A 12,831-nucleotide genomic window follows, 5' to 3' on the forward strand; every position below is an offset into this window, starting at 1 on the left:
ACTACTAAATTAATAGTCATAAAACGTGGTCACCCATTTTAAATAAATGAGCTTTTGAATAGATGAGGTAAATTCCTTCATTTTCTGAGGTTTGTTGGAGACCTTGAAGTACAACTACGCTAGCTGGCACCTCACATCCAAATGACTTACAACCCTTCAAAACTCTCTGCATTCATATGCAGATATATAGCTACAGCAGGGCTGTTTTTTAATCCACCCGTACGCCGAGGACCACACAATTCCCCAGGGGCACCACTGACCTAAGCTAATCATTGCTAACAGTCCGCTGTGCTTCTCCCGACAGCAAAGCGGCATGTGCTGGCAGAAGCCACAGTAATGGGCCCGAGTCATTGTGAAAAGAATATTAAATATTCAATAAAAGCAGAGACAGCACATATACCGTAGGTGTAATGGGCAGATTGCTGTGGCGCAGTAAGTGCTTGTCCGTCCCTTATCCTGGGTTCATACTCAACGAGACCTGAGGGCCGAGGCAGAGGCAAGCTAATTGAAAGGGATTCAAAGGAAAAGGCAGTAGTCAGCAGGTTGGCTCCTGCAGGGCCTTGCCTATGTAGGGCTGTTAGCCCACTTAAGGTTGCAGCGCTGCAACAGCTATGCTAGTGCAATTAGCAGTTACAGCAAAGCCAGTGCCGAATCTAAGCTTTTTTTTTTTTAAACACACTTATTGATTTAACCTCACTCCTGATTGATTGTCAGATTGAATAATTCATGGGCTTTCTGTTTTTATCAAAACCACAGGCAACTTGGGTAGTGAATGCTTTAATCTTCCCTTATCCCAACCATTAATCAGTTGATTTATACATATACAATGCCTCCACATTCACATCTTCCTGTTACCTATTCAGCAGTTTACTAGAAACTGAACTGGCGGCACCAGCAAGAATGCAACAGTAAACACAAGGGAGGGGCTGCAGAAGTGGGTTGGGCGGGTGGGGGGTGGGGGGTGGGGGGCACGTTTCCGAGCTGAACAGCTGTCTTTTCACCGTGAGATGCAGACACCAGAGAGCCTACCACAGTGGTTAAAAGAAGCACATCCAAACAGGTGGTACCAGCTTGTACTTTAGCTTTCCGAACAAAACATAGATCTATAAAATATGCATGACATGTCAAAAGTACGGAGGCTGTGGTGGATAAGGGTGTGAGTGAGCATTTTTTTCTCCTCCAAAAAGCGCCTCTAGCTCTGATATCTACATGCTAATGATGCAAAGCACTGACTGTCATGTCGGTATAGTCCTCTTTTATGTCCTCAGATATGTTCAACTGGGGTTTTTTGCTTACCTCTCACACCATGTGCAGTATAGTAGCTATTTAGGGCATGACATGTCAGAAAAAGAAAGACATCTTAACTTCAACAACGTCGAACCAAGGGCCAAGAAAATGATCAAAACCAGAAACAAAAGAGCACAAGAGACAGGAGCTCCATCCAAGAATAACAAAGAGCCAGAACTGCATACTCATCCACCATTGGTGGGAACCTTGGCTTAGCTAGACTGAAATCTTTATTTATAAGATCAGCTGATAAGTGACGATCACTAAGAATGCCTTACTGAGTCTCCAACATGCCTGCAATTTTGTATTTGAGGTCTTTTTTTAATTAAACACTTTTCACATCACTGACACTGTAAAAACTCCAGTTAAATCATATTACTTACAATATTATTATAATATATAATTGACAATGCGTGGTTAAAAGATTAACCATCTACCCTGATTAAATTACCTTTTCTGTTATTATTACATTTGTATTTATTTTTTTTCTCCTCTCTCAGCTATCACCTTACCATCCTAAAAACAACATAACGACTGAAATGGATGGAAACCGAAGCTGAAATTGAAAAGCAATCAAAAGTGACATCTAAACAAACAAAACTGAATAATTCTGCTTCGTTTAAAAGGAATAAGCAAAAAAAAAAAGCAGTCTGAGCATTCTGCCAAAGAACATAGTGTTCACAAAATAGTGCTCACGCAGTGTTTTAACAACATAACCACTCAGATATAGACTTCTAGCCCACTGACAGAAAAATACAAGGAAACATCTGATTTCCAGAAAGAAACGGAAGCCAACCATTCTTAATTTTAGAGCCTTACAAGAAACTACAAACCTCAGAGAGGGAAAGAGAGGCAGACTCCATTACATGGATATCAGGGTTGCTGCAGTACACAACCACAAACTGGGGGTGGTATCACTCAGCTAGCTGGCTCTGAAGAACTGAGGTCTAAAGACTGGAGGGGAGTTACTGCTGCTCAGAGAGACCCACAATAAAAAATATTTTAGAGGCTGTTGTTTGTTTCTCTGTCTGAGACTATTTGTTTGTTTCACTGTGAAGGTTCTGACAGGGCACACAGCACCCAACAGCAATGCTTTCAAAGGCAGGAGACAAAAGAGACGTAACAGTCCTGACTTTTGATGGCGTTGTGGGAGTCTAAATGAGCCGCGTTCAACCTTTCAGCGTGCCCGAGGCAGCGTGGTCTCCCTGAACTCTCCTACCTGGAGCTGGCGCTCGCTGCGCCTCCCCGCTCACTCACTTCGCTCTCTGGGGCATTTGTGCATACAGCATGCATTTGTGCCTCTTCCCAACGGTAGTGTGTGCGCTGTCAAATCTTTTCCACTTTCCCACTTCGCTCTCAATCTGTCCTCCCCTTTCCAACCAGCGCCCATGCCTCTTACAGCATTCCCTCGGAGTGCCATGTCCCGGTTTGAGGATTAAATCCATCTCCATTTGGGTTTATTTCATGGAGCAGAATTTTAAGTCCATTTCCCATTTCAATGTTGAATAAATTGGAATTTCAACAGATATGACCCAAAGGGAAGTACTCAAGTATCATTGAGTTTGTGTGTATCTGTGTTGTTATCTTTTTATGTTGCTTTTTGGCATTTATTGTGCTGTGCATATCTTGTTATGGGTGCTATATATGTTATCCTATTCTATGACACTGTGAACACATACTGTGTTCCTACTGTGATTCACCTTTCCTGTTTGAGTCTGTTGTCAGGGTGATCCATCGTTTAGATGCATTCTCCCTCGTTCCTCCCTAAATTTTGTTTTTCAGGCAGTTCCACTGCCACATGATTTTGAGGTCAATGTCAGTGGACTGTCATTAATAATGAGCCGCTCGTTCTCTCGAGTCTGTCGAGGCAGCCATGGCACTCTGTGGGTCTGTGGGACACAACCACACTGTGGGCGAAACTTCACCCCCCCCCCCCCCCCCCCCCCCCCCCGACACTGACAACAGAGATGCCACTGACAGAACCTAACCCTGGCTCCGCTTATCAAACCATCCCATCTAGACATTGTGAGCAAAGCCACTAGGCACAGCGGGCCGTGATTCTTATCTGAGAGGCTCCACTGCGTGGTGTCTGTGTGGGGACCGTGAGTCGGATCTTAGCGGCTCGGCAGGGGAAAAGAGGCAGGAGATGGGAAGAGGTTTTCCGTGGGTTTGCTTACGTCCTCCCAGCCTCTGTCCGGCATGTAGGAAATGACATCGAGAGATGGATTGGCCAGGTAGCCCTCACTGTTGAAGGAGTAATCCCGCCCGGCAAGGGTGATATTGTTGAAGTATCTGAGACAAACAGAAAGAATGGATGGTGAGTGACAGTCTTGTATGAAGAAAACAGGTTGTGCAGAAATGCAGTGTTGCTTCTTAGACGTATAAACATGGACTGGTTTGTGATTAATACAAGGTAAAAACAGAGATAATGTCCTTATGGTCAAACGGTTACAGAAAATAAACTTGATAGTCCTGTAAATTGGTTTGTGGATGTATTTTTTGGGTCAACCACCTGACCCTGTGTTTGGGCGGGAAATGCAGTTTCCTTCCATTACTGGTTTGTAGTTAAACATGTAGGGTCTGAGTGACAAATCTGCCTAAAATGAAAGAGCTCTGCAGTTACTGACAGTAGACAGCAAGTGGCAGTAAAATGAAGCTTTCTTTAGAGAGTTCATTCACCTAACTGGCAATTCTGTGCTTTTTTTCCCAAAGACCTGGGCTAACTCTTTTGGTTCCGCATCAGCTTGCCAAAAGTGACAAAGTGTCAAAACAGGTGCAAGAATCGGTTTACCCCTGAGGATATCCATGCAAAAATGACAAACCAGTCTGGGAGCTGCTCTAATAACTGAACCTGCTGTCAGTGCAGTAGAGTGGATTTCATGTAGAATCATGTAGACTTGAAAACAAATAGCCAGATAGATATGGCAAGAATGCTGGCATTAAATCTATGACAATGGTGCCTTACTTTATCCTCCCGTGCACTCTCTGTGTGCCGTTGGCGTCTGTCTGGCAGTTGGTGACAAAGTTTGTCCCTCCGGTGTCTTTGCGTAACGCCACAGCTCCGTGGGTCAACACGGATACACCCTGTGCGATCCGCTTGCGGGGCTCGTCCCTCCAGCCCTGCGGACGCACAGCGAACAGCCTCTTGGGGAGACCCTCCAGGCTAAGCCCTGACAGAGCAGGCCCCACGGCAAACCACATGTGAGAGGCACCAGCCTGACCTGCTGCCCAGGCCGAACGGAACACCAGGTCAGCCTCTTCCTGGGAGCAGTACAACAACCGCACCTGGGGCAATGGAGAGAGAGGAGGAGAGGAGAGGAGAAAATACAAGGAGAGAAGAAGAGACAAGAGGAGAGGAGAGGAGAGGAAAGGAAAGCACCGGAGAGAAGAGAGAAGTAGGCAAGAGTAGAGGAAGGAAAAGAAGAGACGATAGAGAAGAAGAAAGGAACCAAGAGAAGGAAAGGGAAAAGGAGAAAAGGAAAACACGAGAAGAGAGGCACCGAGAGGACAGGAATTAACAGGAGAGGAGAGGCAGAAAAATTGAGCGAAACCCATAAAAAAGAGGGGGAGTAGAAGAGGAGTCGGGAGTGAGGATAAAGGCAGAGAGGATAAAGCAGGAGCAGAGGGAGAAGGGGAGAGAGGGGGAGAGGAGAGTTATAAGGGGGAATAATAATATTTGCATACATGTCTGATGACTTTAGAGCAGAGAAGTCGTTACTGATGGTTGGTGTTAGGGCATGCCTGGGGATCATCTGCGAGAAGGGAGGAAGGAACAAGGGCAGGGGGAGAGGGAAAGATGGGTAGATGAGAAAAATAAAGAGGGGAAGATGAAAGGCGAGAAAGAGAATCAAGAGAAGAGCAGCAAAACAGAAAAGAAGGAAAAGAGAGAAATGAGAGGAGCACAGAGGGAAAAGAAGAGATACAGAGAGACTGAGAGAGAGAGAGAGAGAGAGAGAGAGAAGGCCGAGGGTAAGCGGGGATTTTGACTATTCAACCTTAATTGAATTTTATGCTGTAATGTTTTGGCAAAAAACAATCCTGCTTGCCATGCCAATAAAGTTCCATTTAAATTGAGAGAGACAGTGAAAGCCACTGTAAGGGAGAGAGGGAGCGAGAGAGAGAGAGAGAGAGAGAAAGGAGGAGAGAGAAGGAGGGATTTAATGAAAGTGTGTGTTTGTGTGAGCAAGTAAGAGGGGGAGAAATGGAGAGAGGGAGAATTAATGAGAATGTATGTGTTTGTGCGCGAGTGTGGCAAGGGGGTGTGGGTGTTTGCGAGCGAGGCAGTGAAACCGTGAGAGGGGGAAGGCAGAGATAGAGAGAGAGATACACAGAGAGAGAGAGAGAGAGAGAGAAATAGATACAGAGATAGAGAGAAAGAGAGAGAAAGAGATACAGAGAGAGAGAGAAAGAGAGCAGAGACAAAGAAAAGAGAGATATTCAGGTAGAAAATGAACCTGGGTTCACCTGTGCTTGAGAGAGGAAGAGAGGAGAGAAGAGGGAGAGCAGTGGCCATGAAGGGAAGTGGGGGAACGTGAGCCAGTGACATTGAGAGTGAAGGAGAGCGGCGTTAATGCCTCGCGTGGCCCAGTGAGAGTCCAGCTGCTCATTCCCACCGACACACAGGGAGCCAGGACAGGGCAAGGGTTAATGCACTGCGCACAGGCTATGCCATGACAGGCACTATGTTACATTAACACTGACACAGGCTCTGAAGGCACCCAATGAATAGAATAACACACGCGGCCAACACCACGGGCCAGCCAGGGACATTAAAGGGGTGAAACCCAGTCGCAAACTAACAGAGACCACAACACGCAGAGAAGGAAAAAAAGAGATAGAGGAAGAGAGCGAGAGAGAAAGGGAGAGACATGAAAAGAGATGGTAATAGAGGTTGGGGGGTGAGAGGGGGGTGGGAGGAGGGAGAGAGGAACAGAGGGAGGGAGGGAGGTTGGGGAGGGGGGGAGTAGCAGGACATAAGACTGTGGGTAGCAGGAGGTGGGGAGAGAACGCAGGAGTGAGGGAATGGAGAACGAAAGAAGCAGCAATTGAGGCACACGGTGAGGGAGGAGATGACCACAGAGGACAAAGGAGACAACAGGAGGGAGAAAAGAAAAGGGAGAGATGAGAGAGGAAAAGACGTGAGAGTGTTGGTTCAAATGGAGAGAAAATGCAAAAAAGACCAAGCCTGATGAATTTCACCTAAGGGAGGAGCAACACATCAGTGGGTGAGTGAGTGAGTGAGTGAGTGAGTGAACGAGTGAGATTAGGTGCTTGAGTGAATGAGTAAGTGATAAAGCAGGTGAGTGAGTGATTAAATGCAAGTGACAGGTTAAGTGGATTGGTGAGTGAGCGAGAGTGAAGCATTTAATGAATACGTGATCAAACAAGTGAGAGCGATTACATGCATGAGTGGCTGAGTTGGTGAGTGAGTGGCAGCTGGTAAGCTAATGAACATGAAAAGTGAATACATGTCTGGGTGAGCGCGTGAATGAGAGTGAGCGCTTTAATGAAAAAGTGATCGATTGTGTGGGTGAGTGGGTGATTCAGCGCATGAGAATACCAGTGAGAGAAACGAGAGTGAGTCACTGTAACACAAGGACGATGACAAGCTCGATGAAAGGGAGCGAGAGTCCTCTCTTCATACCTGTGCATCATTCTCTTTGAGCAGCCTGCGTGTCCGCGCCCCCCCTGGGTCGTCGGTCAGGTTCAGCATGACCACACTCTTCTTCTCCCAGCCGATGAACGAGCCGTCAGTCAAGCCTTCCACCACAGACAGGAAGTCCTGGTAACCATGGTGACGTGTGGCCACTACTGAGAAGGCCGTCCAATCGTACTCCTCCAGCACCTCGAAGATCACCTCAAGTTGGAGGGCTGTAGAGGCACTGAACTGAAGGAATATGGACCCCACCTCCTGCAGAGAGGACCACAAAGAAAAACTACATTTCCCATGACATCAGTCTATTTATTGGCTGTGTGATGCACCATGGGAATTGATTTTTTTAATGATTATTTTTATGGGCAGGAGCTACAGTAACTGCAGGCAGTGATGGAAAAAACATTAGGACAGAGCAGTAAGGTCTGTCCCATACAGATTTAATTTATGTTTGGAGAAAAATAGTATACTTGGGAATGAGCTTCAAAGTAACACCATCAAAGGGATTCGATCTCATTCCTCACGAGTAAACTGTTTTAAAAGACATTTGTAGTTATAGGGGCATTTTTTTGTTTTGTTTTGACTCACTTTCTACTGCTTGGGAACGATGAGGTCATACAGCTATCCTTGTTATGTCTGCTGGCTACACAAACACCCCCCCCCCCACACACTGGCTCAATACATGCACAGCTAATCAAAGGCAAGTAATGCGGGCCAGATTGAGGCCGTTTACAGGGTAGCGCGAAACAAAGGAATCGACCAAAAGCCCCGCGGCGGTGATGTTTAACCTCTCACCCCTTCTCCTGCTCATTTATCCAGTCTCCAATGCCATCACCGCCACAGGCACCGGAGACTGAGCAGAAACTCCCCCCACAGCAGGCTCCTCTACCGGGCTGGTGCAGCCGCCGCACGGGGCTGCAAACCGTCTGATTGAGTTCTTAGCATTAGAACTCACAGCGGAACGTCCAATACACTGATTTAAAGTAAGAGGGCCTGAGTGGCGTGACTCAGGCACAGGATGTGAGAATCGCTCGGAAAACCATTTTCCCCATTTCCCTATGAGCTTGTGATTCATACGAGTTAAGGAAAGCAAATACGCCAGTGGGATGCAACAAGTTGAGTGTGTTGATTCATTCACATTGTTGTGAGATTTCTCGCCTCCCTCGTCCCATTTGCACCAGCAGGAGGAGCGCAGCATCCACCGTCTCACTATAGGACAAGCGAGCCCCAAAAGCCTACCTGTGGAACTCTACCCAGCCCCGCTCCGCCGCCCACGGCCACGATGGGCAGCCCGGTCTGGGCCGAGACGAACTCCAGCATCGGGGCCAGGGGCCCCCAGGCGAGGGGCGGCGGCCTCTCCTCCTCGTAGACCAGCCCCTGCAGAGGCCTCGCCGCCAGCAGGTCGCACAGCTGAGAGAGCAGGGTCCTGGGACTGCTGTCGTTCACCTGAGGACCGTTTACACAAGAGCACAATTCACAGTCCACAGCAATCCACGGTCAGGGTACACTGAAATGATATTAAACACTCTGAAAGCGATTCACATCTAGGTTACATGGGAGATGATATTCAATTGACATTCAAAGCAATTCACATTCAGGCTGAGGCTGAAATGAAATTATATTCAACCTGAAAGCTTTTGGCATGTGATTCACATTCAAATCATATTCAAATAATTTTCCTATCAAGCTCCCACTCTGTTCTTTCACAATTCATTTCCGCTAATTAGGTCAAGATCTCCATCCAGCAGTGATATGAAGAGCACTTCATATTCCTAGAGTTCTGTGTTCAACTTTTCATGTTGGGCTTTCCCTGCCAAGTTATGCTTCTCCTGCAAATTCCAGTCTCTGATTTTGTGTGTGCAGAGAGCTTTTTTTAATTTGGCTTACCCTTCAATATTTAACATTACTGATTTTTGATCCCCCATTGAATTGACCTGGCCAATGGTACCGACCCAAACTAGAGATAAATTATTATACATTAGACGACTGCATTTAAGGCACTGACCTGGAGCCAAATGACATTGGCAGAGCCCCACTGTGTGACAACGCTCTCCCCCAGGCTGCTGTAGACGCGGCCGAACCCCGGGTAGAGGACCCGGCCCCCGGCCCCGGACGCCACGGCCTCCGCGTGGGCGCTGGCACCAGCGTGGATCACAGCAATGTTGAAGTTCATCGTCACGGCCTGGTCTCGCTCCCGCTCCCGCTCGCGAGGCCGCAGCAGAAGGTGAGGGGAGGAGCCTACCGACCCCACCCACTCGGTCAGGACCAGCAGGAGAGAGAGGGCGGGTAACACTGCCATGGCGACGGACGAGGAGATCGGGGGGAGCTGAGCTGCAGCGTGCACAGAAAGGAGGTGCCTGAGGAGGGAAAAAAAAAAAACGGGAGAAAGACAGGAAAACAGGCATGAAGAAAGACAGCTTGATGGACGACAAAACAGGGGGGAGGGGGGGTGGCTGACAAAAAGACAGAGGAGAGAAGGAGAGATTGAAAAAGACAGAGGAGAGAAGGAGAGATTGAAAAAGACAGAGGAGAGAAGGAGAGATTGAAAACTAGAGGAAGGAAAAGGAGAAGGGGAATGTGCCTGTGGTGGAATCTAGTTAGAGTGTAATAGAGTGAGGGGAGCAGTGCCAATGAGTTGAGGAAGGCAAACAAAAACAAGTGAGAGAGGGGGAGTGAGAGAAGGGCAAAGAAAGAAAAAGAAAAAAAAAACAGAGGAAAGGGACAGAAGATGAAATAGGTATTATTTAGGCTACAGGCTGCAAAGGAACAATGAGAGGTAAGAAAATAGCAGCGCAGAGGAGGACGGAAAGAGTGAGGGAGACATATAGTAATTGAGGGGGAGTGTGTAAATAGCATACAGAGATGGGGGGGTGGTTATGGAGTTGCATGAATAATAACAACAATTAAGCCAACTCCCACATACTGTACTGAACACATACACAAATGCATAGGCAATAAAGACTATACACCCCCACGTACAGCCGTGAGGTGATTGACTGAAAGATATTAGGGTTAATGCAGCAGACACACCCGCACTGAATTTGTAGCACACACATATCCATACACGCACACACACACACACACATCTTGGCAAATCATTTTCAATTTACTTTCGGTGCCAACCTCCCTTCCCTTCCCCTCTTTCTTTCAACCTCCCCCTCACTACCCCCCCCCCCCCTCTCTCTCTCTCTCCCTCTCTCTAACTGTTTTTCATGACTTCAGGTGCTAATGCAATTGCTTTGAATCATACAGTTTGCTGACATAATATTCCCTTTCCTCCTCACCCTTGGTCCTCTACCTCTCCATCCCTTCCTTCTTTTTCGACTGTCTGTCTCTCTCTCTCTGACCCTGATGGTTCCTTCCGAGGAACGGGGAGCACAGAACAACAGAAGGAAAGAGATTCTGAGGAAATGAGACAGAATGAGAGAGAGAGAGAGGGAGAGAAATGGAAAGACAGATTGGATAAGAACGTTCAGTATCTGGGAGAGAGGTAAATATAGTCCTAATGAATAAGACGATGGGATGCAGAGGGGAGAGTAGAGGGGGAGAGAGGAGAGGGAGGGAGGGAACTGAAGAATAAAATATGGGAGAGAGAAATATTGATTACCAGGACGCATATACGTGTTTGGCTTAAACAAACATATTGGCGAACCTCTGGTTATGAGGGGAAAAAAGGAGCGTGTGCATGACAGACAGACAGATAGAGGGATGGAAGGAACAAAGGAGGCAGGAAGAGAAGGAGAAAAGAGGGCTCTGACTGTACAGTATGCTGTGATTCGTTGTCGGCACGCTACCCTGCATTGAAGCCATTACAGCCGCCTGTGGTGAGGACACAATAAAGTATTGATATTTATGGAGCTGTAGTAAACTCTATATATTTTGTGAAGAGTGTGTGTGAGTGATTGAGCGTGTGTGTGTGTGAGTGTGTGAGTGTGCACTCACACTCTCTTCCCTACGTGTTTAAAAACAAAAAAACCTCTCTCCAACCCTGTTCTAATCCTATGCAGCTATATGGTCTCGCATCGCAGATGAGACTGCACCATTCCACACAGACATTTACATAGCAATGCAGTAATGTAGTCTTCCACACACTTATTAGAACAGTCTACATAGATAATTACACTGTCGTGAGGTGATATGTTATTCAACACAGCTGATTATGCTGGGGAGTACTGATGCATAATTCCTCACAGATGATTATACTGGTCCACAGAGCTGGGTCTTAAAACAGGGTACTGTAGGCGCCTTACACTGCCTGTGTTAATTGCCCCACACTTCAATCACTGCCTGTTGAGAGTTAAGACTCGGCTGACCGTTGCTGTGCAGTTGCTGTGCAGCGCTGTGCCATGTGTCCTCTGAAGCCGAGCAGCAGCATTGCACAAAGTTATTACACACCCTACACACTCGCCTCATGCGAACACACACACACACACACACACACACACACAGACATGCACACATACACACTTACGCGCATAAAAACACACACGCACATGTGCACACACACACACACACAATATACAGCCCCCCAATGAATTAAAAGACAACACAATTCATAAATAAAAAGAGGACAAATAAGCACATATTTAAATGTATAGATGTACATTCATATAATGGCACACGGAGCCTACACACTCACATTAATTCTCTCACTGTCTCTCTCTCTCTCTCTCTCTCTCTCTGTCTCTCCCCCACACCCACACCCACACTCACAGACATTGACTCACTCACACAGGCACATAGCATAGCCTTGGCAGAGCAGGTTCACGGGCAGTCGGGCTGATAGCACATTACAGCAGGCAGGGCTGTGGTGTGTCTGAGGCACGTGGGAAGGTATGCTGAGCCACTGCATTCTCTCCCACCCCCTCCCCCCCATTACGAGTGTTGCTGTAAACACCTGTCGTAAAGCGTTACGCCTATGCTTTGATGACCCCGGCTATCAAAAGCCATCCAAGTGACAAACGGCCCCCTAATCCATCACTAACTCTGCCATCGAAGGGCTATTCTCCGACGCACAATGCTACTTGTTGTTACCCTGCACGTGCAAATTAAAGCAGCAGCAGCACAGCCCATCGCTACAGGAGGATAATTAAAACCTGACTCATCTGGTGACCAGCCCTTATGTAAAAAATGATAAATGAGAGCGTTGAGTTTGAATGGGAGCAACCTTACACATTGTCCAGTTGGAGCTGTGTCTTTTTCTGGACACGTTCCAGTCCGCATCAGTCTTTTATCTGGCAGATGAGATGGTTGGCTTTGTGTATAGGAACAGTGTGGCCCCACCAGTGCAGTAAACACTACTGCACACAGTATTTATGCACGCTCGGCTTCAACAGGCTGCCTTTTTATTACCATGCAGAAGCTACTGCAGAGGATAGGTTAAGGCTTTTAAATTGCTCTTGTGCATAACAGAATGTTTACTGGTGCAAGTAGGGATAATTTTCAGCATATTCTCCATGCTTTGTTGCTACTGCCGTTCTCTTTTGGAACAATCTCTTTTTATTATGTTTTATTTTTTTTTTGTTTTACATCAGTGAAGATCCTGCGTCTACACCAGCAGCATCCATTCCTGTGCCACTGAGTCTCCCATTCGCGCACACAAGCTGCCTCTTACTCAGCACTATCAAAAAAAATAAAGCACCTGAATGAATTCTTACCAAACTCCCCTGGCAGCCGGCCAGCCTTTTGAGGGCGAGTTAAATATGCCTATGAATGTCACAAAGGCTTTCAGGACGGGGACTTTTATGCAGATATCCACCTCCGCCCCACTCTGCACCGCTTTGATTAGCCGGGCTATACCAACACTGATGCATTATTAGCGGGACCACACAGGCACGTTTTCATCATCACCTGTCTGACATAAACAGAAGACACCAGGGGCATCCTGTGCT

General features: G+C 47.1%; 1 protein-coding gene across 2 annotated transcripts in view; it reads right to left on the minus strand.

The window, feature by feature from the left end:
- Positions 1 to 12,831, minus strand: part of LOC105894600 (glutamate receptor ionotropic, NMDA 2D) — a 63,035-nt gene that overhangs the window by 18,146 nt on the left and 32,058 nt on the right. Inside the window, exons 2-6 of one of the 2 annotated variants that reach the window (XM_031576311.2) lie at positions 8,946 to 9,297; positions 8,180 to 8,386; positions 6,932 to 7,198; positions 4,253 to 4,572; positions 3,465 to 3,579 (exon numbers count right to left, since the gene is read on the minus strand). In XM_031576311.2, coding sequence (XP_031432171.1) covers positions 3,465 to 3,579; positions 4,253 to 4,572; positions 6,932 to 7,198; positions 8,180 to 8,386; positions 8,946 to 9,239 — 1,203 coding nt within the window. In that variant the 5' untranslated portion in view covers positions 9,240 to 9,297. Of the gene's footprint in view, positions 1 to 3,464; positions 3,580 to 4,252; positions 4,573 to 6,931; positions 7,199 to 8,179; positions 8,387 to 8,945; positions 10,094 to 12,831 lie in introns of those variants that run through there. The other variant, XM_042709144.1, reaches the window with a different exon arrangement.

Source organism: Clupea harengus, chromosome 11 (assembly GCF_900700415.2).
Source record: "Clupea harengus chromosome 11, Ch_v2.0.2, whole genome shotgun sequence".
Taxonomy (NCBI): domain Eukaryota; kingdom Metazoa; phylum Chordata; class Actinopteri; order Clupeiformes; family Clupeidae; genus Clupea; species Clupea harengus.